Below are 13,900 nucleotides of genomic sequence, written 5' to 3' on the forward strand. Positions count from 1 at the left end.
GCTGGAATTTATGTTTTAATAATACCCTTATTCTAACTTTGGAATCAATGAATATTTTAGCTGAGGATAGGATTCAAAGATGAAAGTAACTTTCACAAAAATAAAAAAACTTTCACAAAATCTTGAAGGCATTGTTACATAGTGTGAGAAGCCTGATGTCATTTTGGTACTTGACCATTTGTAAATGAAATTTTTTCTCCCTGGAAATTCTCAGAATCTTTCTGAGTCTGGGTGGTTATGCCCCACCTCAACTAAATGCTAATTGGCATCAATCCTGATATATATATTTTAAGATTTTATTTATTCACGAGAGACCCAGGGAGAGAGGCAGAGACACAGGCAGAGGGAGAAGCAGGCTCCTCTCAGGGAGCCCAATGTGGGATCGATCCAGGATCCCAGGATCACGACCTGAGCCAAAGGCAGACACTTAACCACTGAGCCAGTCAGGCTTCCCCAATCCAGAGATTTGTGTCCTTTCATTCTAGATAGGACACAAGTAATAATAATAATTATTATTACTTTGGTAATTTTTTATTTTTCTTTGAGATTATGGTTTTGGATTGCATGGGTTGGTCTATTTCTATTGTTTTTTTTCCCTTTTTTGTTATTTTATTTTTTTAAATATATATATTTTTATTGAAGTTCGATTTGCCAACATATAACACCCAGTGCTCATCCTATCAAGTGCCCCCCTCACTGCCCCCAGTCACCCCATCCCCCTTCCTACCACCCCTTCCACTACCTCTTGTTCATTTCCCAGAGTTAGGAGTCTCTCATGTTTTGTCACCCTAATTTTTCCCCACTCATTTTGTCTTTCCCGTATAATCCCTTTCACTATTTTTTATATTCCCCGTGTGAGTGAAACCACATAATGATTGGTTTTGTTTTGTTTCAGTGCAAATAGACAATGTTCTAAATAAAGTTCCTAATTTTTTTTCCCCTACCCTTCTATTAAATCATTTGGCAGTCATAATTTTGAGAGCTCTTTTTTCTGGTCTTTTTTTTTTTTATTATTTTATTTTTTATAATGGCTCCTTTTTGTGGGTGTAATAGCTACTTCAATGTTTTCTGAGAATTCTAATTGAGATTTTTTGAAGTTCTATAAATTATTATTGTCTCTGGGATTGTTTACTTTGTTCATCTTTATTTTTATCCTCCAAGCTGCTGCTTCTCCGTCATTTGATTTATGGCTGTCTCTTAGGTTGCTAGTGCAGGCTCGCAGGTATCCGGGTCTCATTTCTGTTAGGTCCTCATGTGAGCTGGGCAATTTTCCTGGATGGCTTCGTCTTAGGGTGAGCAGGCTGAGGAGCCTTCCATTCATGCTAGGTGTTTAATGCTGCTACCACCACCATAGTTTCACTCTGCACAGCCAGTTCTATGCCTTTTCTGGCAAAGAACCTTCCTAGGTGTGTAGCATCATGTTGACTCTGCTGTTTTGTTTGTATGGGTTGGGGAGCAGGAGTGGAATATTGCCCAGCATGGGCATCTGACAGACTTTAACTCAGCCTCTCCCTCTGGACTCCCTTCTGCCTTCTCTTCTACTGTAGTCCGGAAACATTTCTGCAGTTCTTCCTAGCAAATTTGTTTTCTGCTTCCAGGCCCTTTTGTTCTTGTTCTGGGCCACAACTTTCATTTCTTCTACATAACCCATCTGCTTTTCAGATTTTAGAATCTGAGATAAGCTTGGCTAGGATTGGTGGCTCTCATCCAGATTGCTTCACTTTTATAGATGTCCTTACTGTCATTTTCATGCACTCCTAGAAGTTACTTTTGTCACTTTTTTTTTTAAGATTTTATTTATTCATTCTTGAGAGACACAGAGAGAGGCAGAGGGAGAAGCAGGCTCCCTGCAGGGAGCCTGATGTGGGACTCAATCTTGGGACTCCGGGATCATGCCCTGAGCCAAAGGCAGACGTTCAACTGCTGAGCCACCCAGGCATCCCACTTTTGTCACTTTTACTTGAAGGTTATTTTACCTACTATTTGACTTAGTTTGAAGAATTTTGATGGGCTAATGAAAATAAGTGATAGATATGTATAGTTTTGAGGAAGTGGATTTAGGGGGAGGCGGTTAATATAACTGGCTGTGTTATCATAAAGTTCTAATGGTCACACTACAGTTGACCCTTGAACTGCATGGGTCCACTTATATGCAGATCTGTTTCAATAAGTATATTGTACTATAAATGTATTTTCTTTATAATTTTCTTAATAGATTTTCTTTTCTCTAACTTTATTATAAGAATATTGTATATAATACATATACAAAGTGTGGGTTAATTGCATATATTACATGTAAGGCTTCTAGTTAACAGTAGTTGAATTCAGTAGTTAAGTTTTGGGGGAGTCAAAAGTTAGACATGGATTTCTAATTATGCAGGAGGTCGGTGTTCCTAACCCCCATCTTGTTCAAGGGTAAAGCGCACATGCTCTTCTTGGAGTGAGGGGGCCTTTAAAATATAAAATTAAGGGATCCCTGGGTGGCACAGCAGTTTAGCGCCTGCCTTTGGCCCAGGGTGCGATCCTGGAGACCCGGGATCGAATCCCACGTCGGGCTCCCAGTGCATGGAGCCTGCTTCTCCCTCTGCCTGTGTCTCTGCCTCTCTCTCTCTCTCTCTGACTATCATAAAAAAAAATTTAAAATTAACCTAAATGTCATGACTTGTTTTTTATTTCATGTCACCATCTTGCCTTCCCCACCACCTTTTTTTTTTTTTCGTATGACACATAGGGATTTTTATGATCTTTCTTTTCCCCTTCAGATTATTTTTATTTATTTGAAATATAATTGACATATAACCTTGTTAGTTTTAGTTGTACAGTGTAATGATTCAATATTTGTATATACTATGAAATGATCAACACAAGTCCAGTTAATATCTGTCACCTTACATAATTACAGAAATTTTTTTTCTTGTGATGAGAACTCTTTAGATTTACTACTCTCTTAAGAACTTTCAAATTTGCAATACAGTGTTATTACCTGTAGTCACCATGCTATACATTATATCCACGTGACTTAGTTATATCTGAAAGTTTGTACCTTTTGACTCTCTTTACCCATTTCTCCTACCCCTGGTCCCCCACCTCTGGGAACCATTAATCTATTTTCTGTAGCTATAAGCTTAGCTTTTTGCTTTTATTTTTAGGTTTTACATATAAATGAGGTTATGTGGTATTTGTCTTCTCTTATTGTAACACCCTTAAAATCCATCCATGGTATTACAAATGGCAAGACTTCCTTCTTTTTTTTTTTATGGCTGAATAGTACCCCATTATGTATATATACAACATTTTTTTCATTCATCTATCAGTGGACACTTAGGTTGTTTCCGTCTTGATTATTGTAAATAATGCTGCAGTGTGGGGATCCCTGGGTGGCTCAGCGGTTTAACGCCTGCCTTTGGCCCAGGGCGCAACCCTGGAGTCCCGGGATCGAGTCCCGTGTCGGGCTCCTGGCATGGAGCCTGCTTCTCCCTCCTCCTGTGTCTCTGCCTCTCTCTCTCTGTCTATCATATGTAAATAAATAAATAAATAAATCTTTAAAAAAAATAATGCTGCAGTGAACATGGGTACCATATATCTTTTTGAGTTAGTATTTTAGTTTTCTTTGGATAAATACCCTAAAGTGGGATTGCTGGATCATGTGGTAGTTTTATTTTTAATTTTTAAAGAACCTCCATTTGTTTTCCATAGTGACTGCAACAGTTTACATTCCCAGTGTACATTTCCCCCAGCAGTGCACATCCTCACAAACACTTGTTATTTCTTGTCTTTTTTTCGTTTTTTAAAGATTTTATTTATTTGTTCATGAGAGAGACAGTGACGCAGAGACACAGGCAGAGGGAGAAGCAGGCTCCCTGTGGGGAGCCCGATGTGGGACTCCATCCCAGGACTCTGGGATCACGACCTGAGCCAAAGGCAGACGCGCAACCACTGAGCCACCCAGGTGTCTCTATTTCTTGTCTTTTGATAATAGTTATTATAGGGTGCCTGGTTGGCTCAGTCAGTTAAGCATCTGCCTTCTGCTCGAGTCATGACCCTGGGGCCCTAGAATTGAACCTCCATGTCATTGTGCTCCCTGCTGAGTGGGGAGCCTGCTTCTCCCTCTGCCTGCCACTCTGCCTGCTTGTGTTCCCTCTCTCAGTTAAATAAATAAAATATTAAAAAAGAAAGTTATTATAACAGGTACTAGGTGATGTCTCATTGTGGTACTGATTTGCATTTCCTTGATGATTAGTGATGAAGATCTTTTCCTGTACCTGTTGGTTATCTGTATGTCTTTGGAAAAATATTTTCAAATCCACCCATTTTTTAATCATATTGTTTGCTTGGTTTTTTGTTTTGTTTTGTTTTTTTGTTTTTGTTTTTTTGTTTTTTGTTTTGTTTTTTTGTTTTTTGTTTTAGTTGTTGAGTTGTAGGAGTTCTTTATATATTTTGGATATTATCCCTTTATTAGATATGATTTACAGTTCTTTTCTCCCATGCTATAGATTACCCTTTCATTTTGTCAGTTTCTTTGTTGTACATACCCCCCCACACACCTCTTTTTCTCTCTTCTCTATCATACAACTTTGTATCCATTTATAGTCTTTCCACCTATCCCTACCTTCTGTTTTAATCAGCTTCTGTTTCTGATGAAACTTTTCTTTATCCACCTGTGAATGCACCTTTGGATTGAGCTGTTGGTGGTGGCTTTCTGTGTATTACAGTCCCAATACAGAGATGGAGAAACTGGGAGGTAAATTAGAGTGGGGAGTTGCCTCAGCACAGAGGGTTAGCACTTGGAATATATGGGAGGACTGTCGTCTTTTCATCCATCATAGTCAGATTTAAGCCTGGCCCTAGGTATCAGTGTGTCAGATGATGAATTTATTACATCTAGAGGGCTTTCTTTAAAAAGCTTATCATACTCCTCCTCTTGCTGGTCAAAGGCTTTGGAGCTGCATTAGACACCCAAAAGCTTTTGCAGAAGATTGGGAGGAAAATTGCCTTTAAGGAAAAACATTGTCATCCATATATAAAACAACAAAGATACAAAAATGGGGACAGGCCAGTGGCAGAGGCTAAAAGTAAAACTTTTAAAGCATTTAATAATTCAGAGAATCCGCTTTTTGGCAAATATGCTCATATCCTTTTAAGTCTATTGTTTTTAGAAAGCTGAGTTTTTCTCCACGTGTGATAGATTCAGAGATACTTAGTTAGGAAAGAAAAAAACCTTTTTATCACTTGAAAGGCAGAATAGCAATGTGATGATGTATTTGATTTTGGTAGACCGTGTATATCTGGATCCAAAATGGTGTGCAGTTCCCAGGGCCCCTGCAGTGGAGCCAATTTCAGTTTCTGGGTGGTCCTAGAAATTTTTCTTTTCACTGTATTCATTTTTTTTCTTTTTCAGAGATTAAATACATAACTGGCTAATCAATATTTTATTTATTTGTTTTCTGATAAGTTCTATCTCTAAGAAAAAAAATCCTATAGAGGGTAAACATTTGTCAGATGCTGCTCTTGGAGAGTCTTCTTTGCAAAGTGATATAACAAGAACAGGAGAGGAGCAAGCTACAACTGCAAAACCCTTGCAGAGCCAAGATCCTTATGATAGGATTTCACCACTGGAACAAATGCAAGGTACTGAACTTGTAGAAATTACTTCCTAATGTATATATTTAAATTTCCTTTCTCATTTGTCTATCTTTGGTGTTTATCTTAAGCTATGATACGGTAAACTGAAAACACTTATGGTTTGGCAATTACCTGTTAATATTTTTACAGGAAAAGGTCTCTTGGGTAATCTTCTAATTGTCTTCACTGATTAAGGTTTCCTTTCCTTTGGAAACCATGCTGTCAGGTGGCCACAGCACACATTGTGTTCAAGACATATCTTTCACATCCTCACCCCACCAATCAATTTATATTACTACTAGTCATTTTTGTTCCTAAATTTAATTTTATATAAGTTGGTGAATTATAAATTCTAAAAAAAATTGTTTATAAGAAAACCAAGTTGAATGCTTTGGAGTCATTTTGAACAATTGCTATCAAATTGGATCTGGCAAAGAAACTATAAAAATAGGGATTCCTGGATGGCTCAGTGGTTGAGCATCTGCCTTTGGCTCAGGGCGTGACTTTGGGGTCCTGGGATTGAGTCCTGCATCAGGCTCCCTGCATGGAACCTGCTTCTCCCTCTATGTCTCTGTCTCTTTCTCTGTGTCTCTCATGAATACATAAAATCTACTAAAAAAAGAAAAACTATGGGAATGAGGGGGAAATGTAAATTGTAAAAAAAAAAAAAAATCTGCTTTCTGATTGCTTCTAAGTACTCTATATTCAGAGAAATTATCAGATAAATTAAAGCTAGGTATTTTAAACTATGTATTGTATTTTTATGTAGTGAAGATAGCATATCATTCCAAACTTTGTGGTTTAGTACTTATGCCCATGTTATAGGATTGATGAGTGGAAGGTACTTTTGTATGTTTGTTAAAAATCTTTCTTTTTTTTTTTTAAGATTTTATTTATTTATTCATGAGAGAGGCAGAGACATAGGCAGAGGGAGAAGCAGGCTCCATGCAGGAAGCCCAATGTGGGACTCGATCCTGGGACTCCAGGATCACGCCCTGAGCCAAAGGCAGATGCTCAACCACTGAGCCACCCAAGCATCCCTGTTTGTTAAAAATCTTAATGGGTGTTTGTATTTCTCTTGATGAAAAGTGTCAAATATGTATAAACATAGTGAGAATGGCATTAATTCCTCACACTTAAAAACAACAAAAGAAAAAATTGGTAAATTGGACTTCATTGAAATTAAACTCTTGTGCCTCAAAAGACTTCAAAACAGTGAAAAGGCAGCACAAAGATGGAAGAGAATATTTGCAAATCACATATATGGTAAGGGACTGGCATCCAGAATACGTGTCTTACGATTCAATAAAACAAAAAGACCAAAAACCAATACTGTATAACAGACAAAGGATTTCAATGGACATTTGTCTAAAGAAGTTGTAAAATGGCCAGTGAACACATGAAATGATTTTAACATCTTTAGTCATCAGGGAAATACACATCAAAACCATGAGATAATTACTTTGCACCTACTATAATAGGGATAATCAAAGAGATGGAAAATAGCAAGTGTTGGTGAGGATATGGAGAAATTAAAACTCTCATCTGGTGCTGGTGGGCATGTAAAATGATGTAGTTGCTTTGAAAGTAGTTTGACAGTTCTTCAAAACGTTAAATGTAGCACTATCATATTAGCCAGCAGTTCTAGTACTAGGTGTATACCCAAGAGAAATGGAAAATATGTCCAACCAAATCCTTGAACATGAATATTCATCGCAGCAGTAATCACAATAGCAAAAGAGTGGGAACAACTCAAATTTCCATCAACTGATGACTGGATAAACAATATATAGTGTGTCCATACAGTGGAGTATTACTGAGCCATAAAAAGGAATGAAGTATTGATATGTACTGTAATATGGATGAATTTTGAAAACATTAAGCTAAGTGAAGGAAGACAGATACAAAAGGCCATGTGTTGGGCAGCCCCAGTGGCGCAGCGGTTTAGCGCTGCCTGCAGCCTGGAGTGTGATCTTGGAGACCCGGGATCGAGTCCCACATCGGGCTTCCTGCGTGGAGCCTGCTTCTCCTTCTGCTTGTGTCTCTGCCTCTCTCTCTCCCTCTCTCTCTGAATGAATGAATGAATAAATGAATGAATGAATGAATAAATAATCTTAAAAAAAAAAAAGCCATGTGTTGTAAGACTCATTCACAGACATCTGTAGACTATGAATCAACAAAATCCATAGAGTCAGTAGATTAGTGGTCCCCAGGGGAAGGGGAGAGTGGGGAGTGACTGCTAGTGGTATAGTGTTTCTTTCTGGAGTGATGAAAATACAACCTTGAGAATATACTAAAAACCACTGAATTGTATGCTTTAGGGAGGTGGTGATTTCACGCTAGGCAAATTTTATTTCTTTAAAAAAAAACTCCTACTTACCGACAATGTCAGTTAGTATAAGATTTACTTCATACTTGCTTTATCCCTTCTTTTTTTTTTATTACTTTTTTCTGGTATTTTAAAATTCCTAATTCATTTTATTCCTAGATATTTTAGACAAATAGACATTTGCTTATATAACCACAGTTATTTTTTTTCCCTTTTTTTTTTTTTAAGGTTTTATTTATTTATTCATGACAGACACAGAGAAAGAGGCAGAAACACAGGCAGAGGGAGAAGCAGGCTACATGCAGGGAGCCTGATGTGGGACTTGATCCCGGGTCTCCAGGATCACACCCTGGGCTGAAGGCGGCGCTAAACCACTGAGCCACTGGGGCTGCCCCCACAGTTCCGTTAATATTGCTAACATACTTAACAGTTCTTTTATTATCATATAGCACTCTAGTCCATATTCATTTTACTAATTATCTGGGTTGGTTTGCTTGAATTGGAGTCCAGAGAAGATTATCTTATGGTACATTATTTATTGTATGTCCTAAGTGCCTGTGAAAAAAGCTTGGTCAGTCACCTGTAGATTGTCTCATGATTTGTCATCCTGTAAATTGTCCCATGATTTGGATTTGTCTATATGCTTAGGCATGGCTGTCATTTTTCTTGTTTTTCTTTTCCCTCTATAAAGCAAAAGTTAGCTTCAAAGTCTTGATTCATAGTCAAGTTTTTTTTTGAGGGGAGGGGGGCACATGTATAATTTTTCATACTTTCCAACCCTGACAGTTTAACTGACCCGTGGTAAGTTCCTATACTATCATTTAAAAGTGCTCTATTCTGCTTAACGGGAAAATATGTGTTTAGTTCATTAATTTGCTATTTTTAGGGATTGTTGGGTATTTAGTTGATAAAATAATTTTTTTCTCAAACAGATTCACCTGTTGATGTTTGTTTACAATCATGGTTGAAGAATAAGGACAACAAGGTAATCTTTCATATATTATCAATTTCTGGAGTGTTATTGAGAGAGTACAAGGTCCTGTTTCACAGATGCAGGTGTTAGATAGTAGTAATATTAGTTAAAGTCTTGTACTTTAAATAGCAGAAATCCATGTTACTGCTTCAAGTAACCAGGACATGAGAGCAGTCCTGGTCCAGGGTTTCATGTGTCATCAGGACTTTGCCACCTTTGCTCTACTTCACCCCTTGCTGGCTGCCTCTAAAATAATGGCTCTGGGAGGGAAAGGGTTTCTCTCTGTTTCATTTATTTTATCTTGGGTGCCTGGCACATGGTTGGTACTCAGTAATTGATTAAGAGGTATCTTCACTTGTGGGCAATCCAAGGCTACATTCTTAATATTCGTGATAAAAAGAAGACTGTGATCTTCCTTTGAGAGTAAATTAAAAAAAGAAAGAAAAGGATGACAACTATAAGGAGCTCAGTAGGGTCCTATGTTCTTCTCTATGTTAAGTCACTGTTCCAAGGGGTAAGTTGGAATAGAATACTGTTTGTTGAGCCTGGACTCAGGCTGCTTCTGTGTGTGTTTACACACAGATTGGAGTGCAGCTGACAACCCCCCTCCCCCAGGTCCACATATGTAAAAAGAGATGAGCTCCTCAAAGGAAAAGATGCTTAGCAGAGCAGTAGTTCGTGTCCAACACAAACCATTGGCAGGAATTTCAAGTCTGGAGTCTTGTATTTATATTTTATAAACAAAGAGGTCTAAAGAGTTATTTCTCTGTGCTACAGGTTGGCAATCCGTACCTTATTGTCCAAATCCGATCTGCCCATTTCTGTAAAGTTTTGTTGTAACACAGCCATACCCATTGTTTAGGGCTGCTTTGTGCTATGATAGCCGAGTTGAGAATTTGTGACAGAGACTGTAAGGCAGACAAAACCCGAAATCTTGCTAGCTGACTCTACAGAAAATGTTTGCTGACCCCTGCTCTATACACTTGCTACTTGTATTAACAAACTTTCAAATTTGAGAGGTGCCTTTTAAAGGAAATTCAGGTGTAGTCAAATTGAAATTAAGTCAGAAAGCATGATTTCTTGAACATTTAGAATGCCATAGTTTCTCAAGGGAAAGAACATAACTTATCTTCATGGTAGGAAATTTGTTTTTTAGGATGGCTGAAGAATTGACTTCCAAAAAGTATTAAAAGCCACTGATAGTAAGGGAGGGACCATAACACTGGAAAGCAGCAAAGCAAGTATAGAAACATGAGATACTTGATAAAAGGGAGATGATAAAGGAAGAGCAAGAGGAAAAAAAAAATGTTAGGAAACATAGACCAGAGGGAGCTATTACTGCATTTGACGTGTGTGTGTGTGTGTGTGTGTGTGTGTGTGTGTGTGTGTGTTGGTGAGCATAAATCTAATTTTAAAGATGGCCATGTCTGACATATATTTAATATGATTGTGAAATAAAATTGACACATAGAAGGCAATGTTCTCTTTTATTCTGGGCCTTGAATGCCCTTAATAAACTGCTGTGTGCTCTTAGGATTATGTGGTCCCTGGGTTGAGGAACAGGAAACTCAGCAATGCCATCGTAAGTTGCAGAGTCCAACTTGGCTGTTACCTTCACTTCCTACCCCAAGCCTTGTATTGTTCAAATTCAGTTGGGTATTAGTATACTAACTATATGACTAGGTCTTTTGAGCTTGTGCATACAATATGAGATATTAAATTTTACTAATGTCTCAGTGAGTGGATCAGGAGAGGAGGGTGGCATGGGGTCAAGGAGAGTTACTGATACACATAAAACAGGTAGACCTTTGTTGCCTAAGTTGTGAATTACAAATACTGAGCACATTAGTGGTCCTTTTTGCAACCTTGTACTGTGGTCTTCAGAGTAGTGAGTTTGCTTCTGTTACTTGTGTTTTATTTCTTGTAGATTGTTGTTCCTCATGCTGGAAGACCTTTTGAAGACAAGAATCCACACAGTGACTTAAGCCACACTAGTTTATTAGAAAATGAGAAACTTCCATCACTGAGAAGCTTGGAGGATTCTTCTGGTACTGTAAAGTGACTTGTGTTTTCCTAGTCCTTACCTGGCTACGCCACATCTTCCTTCGTCTTTGTTTCAGTAGTTACTTTGCCAGCTTTTGGTTTCTTTGTTTTCTCCTTTCACTGCTCCCTACCAGCACTCAGATTGCTGCTTCTGTTGAGTGATGGAACTTTTTAAAATTTACTATGAAACCTGATATGATTATGCTCATCCCTCAGTTTGTTATCATTAGGATACAGAGTATAAAGCACTATATTAAAAAATTGGGGGAACAATGAAATACTTAGCCTCTGAAAGGTCTGCCAAGTAAGAAAATTGATGCACAGCTAACCCTCTGACTACAGTAACTGTATCTCAACAGTACAAATTGTGCAGGAATCCTAGGAGGGTGACAAGTTCTGATTGAGGAAGGTATCTGTGAAGCTTTATTAAAAGGGGATGCAATTTTTCCTTTTTCTTGAAAATACCCATGATAGGCCTTAATATATATTTAGGAAGAGAGAAGTGTTTTTCAGGACTTCAATAAAGGCCCCAGGAGACATTTTAGGCCATGATTGGAGAATAGCCAAACTCTTGTGGTTTTGTGTGGCTATTTTGGGAAGTAAACTCAAAAGAGTAGGAAGGGACCAAATTAATGACAGGTTTGAAGGCCAGGCTGATGAGCTGAGTGGGATAAATAAATATTATAAATTCAGGATAGGTTTTGCTACCAAAGTTTGTAGGTATATTTGGATTATGGAATTGTGAATAAGGAATCATTAAATTCAGACAGATCTTTGTTTTAGTAGGCTAGATTTTTAGAGGTGAAATACCTAAGTAAAAAATTATGAGCATTTTTAAGGCTCTTTTTTTTTAATTTTTTTATTTATTTATGATAGTCACAGAGAGAGAGAGAGAGAGAGAGGCAGAGACATAGGCAGAGGGAGAAGCAGGCTCCATGCACCGGGAGCCCGACGTGGGATTCGATCCCGGGTCTCCAGGATCGCGCCTGGGCCAAAGGCAGGCACCAAACCGCTGCGCCACCCAGGGTTCCCCATTTTTAAGGCTCTTAATGCTGACTGCAAAATTATCCTCTTGAAAAGGCAGTGACAAATTATATTACTGTTACTAGTGCTTGAGAGTCCTAGTATTTATCCTGGCTTTGCTGGACTGGGTGTTAGAACACTAAAAACCACTGCTAGTGTTTTGTTTATTTACAACTTTTTGGTTTTGATGGGAGTTGAGTAATTTTTTTCGTATCTCTTGGTATTCAACTTTGCTATATATTTTTTCCTTAGTTGCTTCTTTCTCAATATCAGGTATTGTTTGAAGTTTCATTTTATACTTAATCATTAACTCACCAAAAATATTTTTTTTTACTTCTCCTGTTACAGGCTTATCTGTCCCTTTTGATAGTTACCCACTGGCACACTGTTTTCTAAGGAACCTACACTTTTCCCACTGATCTTTGATGCCACATTCATTCTAACTTTTGCCATATGCCAGAATTTTTTTCTGTGCTATTCTCTCAAAGAAGATTAAATGTTTAGTTTGTATTAGAAGGCTCATAATGATTTATAGACTGAAGTTATGAATAGTTTTTTCATTACATGGATGTTAAATTTACATGGACTGTTGACCCATGTGTTTTATTGACTTTTTTTTTTAATTCCAGTATAGTTAACATACAGTGTTATATTACTTTCAGGTATGCAATAGAGTGATTTAATCAGTTTTGTGCCTTACTTCGTGTTTATCATGAGAAGTGTGCTCTACATTACCTATTTCACGGCTTTCCACCACCCTTCCCTCTGGTGACCATCAGTTTGTTCTCTGGAATTAAAAGTCTGTTTCTCAGTTTGTCCCCCTTTCACTTTGTTTTCCCCTTAGCTTGTTTGTTTTGTTTTTAAATTTCACATAGGAATAGAGTCATATGGTAGTTCTTTCTGTGATTACCTTATTTCACTTAACATAATAGATTCTAGCTTGATCCATGTTGTTCAAAATGGCAACATTTTATTCTTTTTTTATATTAATTTTTTTTTTTACAAAGGATTTTTATTATTATTTGGGAGAAAGAGGCAGTGCAAGAAGGGGGAAGGGATAGAAGAAGCAGACTCTCCACTGAGTAGGAGCCCAATCAGATCATGACCTGAGCTGAAGGCAGGTGCTTAAGCTATCCAGGTGGCCCAGGATTTTATTTTATTTTATTTTATTTTATTTTATTTTATTTTATTTTTTATTTTATTTTATTTTATTTCTTATTTTCTTTTATGGGTAGTATTCCTGCGGGTGTGTGGACCACATCTTTGGTATCCATTCATCAATGGATAGACACTTGAGCTGCTTCCATAGTTAGGCTATTGTAAATAATGAGGCAGTAAACATAGGAGTGTGCATATAGCCCTTTGAATTACTGTTTGTAAAAAATGAGTTACTATTTGTGTATGTTTTTTTTGATTGGGTTAAAATTTTTGCTTATATTTTTCTCATTTTTTAATTAAATTTTTTTTTTAATTAAATTTTTTTTTAAAAATCAGCTAACTTACATGGTGTATTATTAGTTTCAGAGGTAGAGTTCCGTGATTTATCAGTCTTCTATAACACCCAGTGCTCATTACATCATGTGCCCTCCTTAATGTTCATTACCCAGTTACCCTATTTCCCCCACCCCCACCCCTCCTCAGTTTGTTTCCTGTGATTAAGTCTCTTATAGTTTGTCTCCCTCTCTGATTTTGTCTTCATTTTTTCTCTCTTCTCCTATGATCCTCTGTTTTGTTAAATTCCACATATGAGTGAGATCATATGACAATTCTTTCTCTGATTGATTTATTTCACTCAGCGTAATATCCTCTAGATCCATCCATGTCTTTGCAAATGGCAAGATTTCATTTTTTGATGAATGAGAAGGATTCCATTGTATGTACGTGTGTGTATGTATGTGTATGTGTGTATA

General features: G+C 37.5%; 1 protein-coding gene across 10 annotated transcripts in view; it reads left to right on the forward strand.

Moving 5' to 3' along the window:
• CEP192 (centrosomal protein 192) overlaps window positions 1–13,900 on the forward strand; it is a 157,370-nt gene that overhangs the window by 11,649 nt on the left and 131,821 nt on the right. For all 10 annotated transcript variants that reach the window (XR_005362717.1, XM_038543931.1, XM_038543935.1 and 7 more), the window contains exons 5-7: window positions 5,453–5,628; window positions 8,884–8,936; window positions 10,852–10,972. Coding sequence is in view for 9 of the 10 variants with exons in the window: in XM_038543931.1 (XP_038399859.1) it covers window positions 5,453–5,628; window positions 8,884–8,936; window positions 10,852–10,972 (350 nt within the window). In the remaining variant the exon portion in view is untranslated. The remainder of the gene's footprint in view (window positions 1–5,452; window positions 5,629–8,883; window positions 8,937–10,851; window positions 10,973–13,900) is intronic.

The sequence above is a fragment of the Canis lupus genome, chromosome 7, assembly GCF_011100685.1.
Source record: "Canis lupus familiaris isolate Mischka breed German Shepherd chromosome 7, alternate assembly UU_Cfam_GSD_1.0, whole genome shotgun sequence".
Classification (NCBI taxonomy): domain Eukaryota; kingdom Metazoa; phylum Chordata; class Mammalia; order Carnivora; family Canidae; genus Canis; species Canis lupus.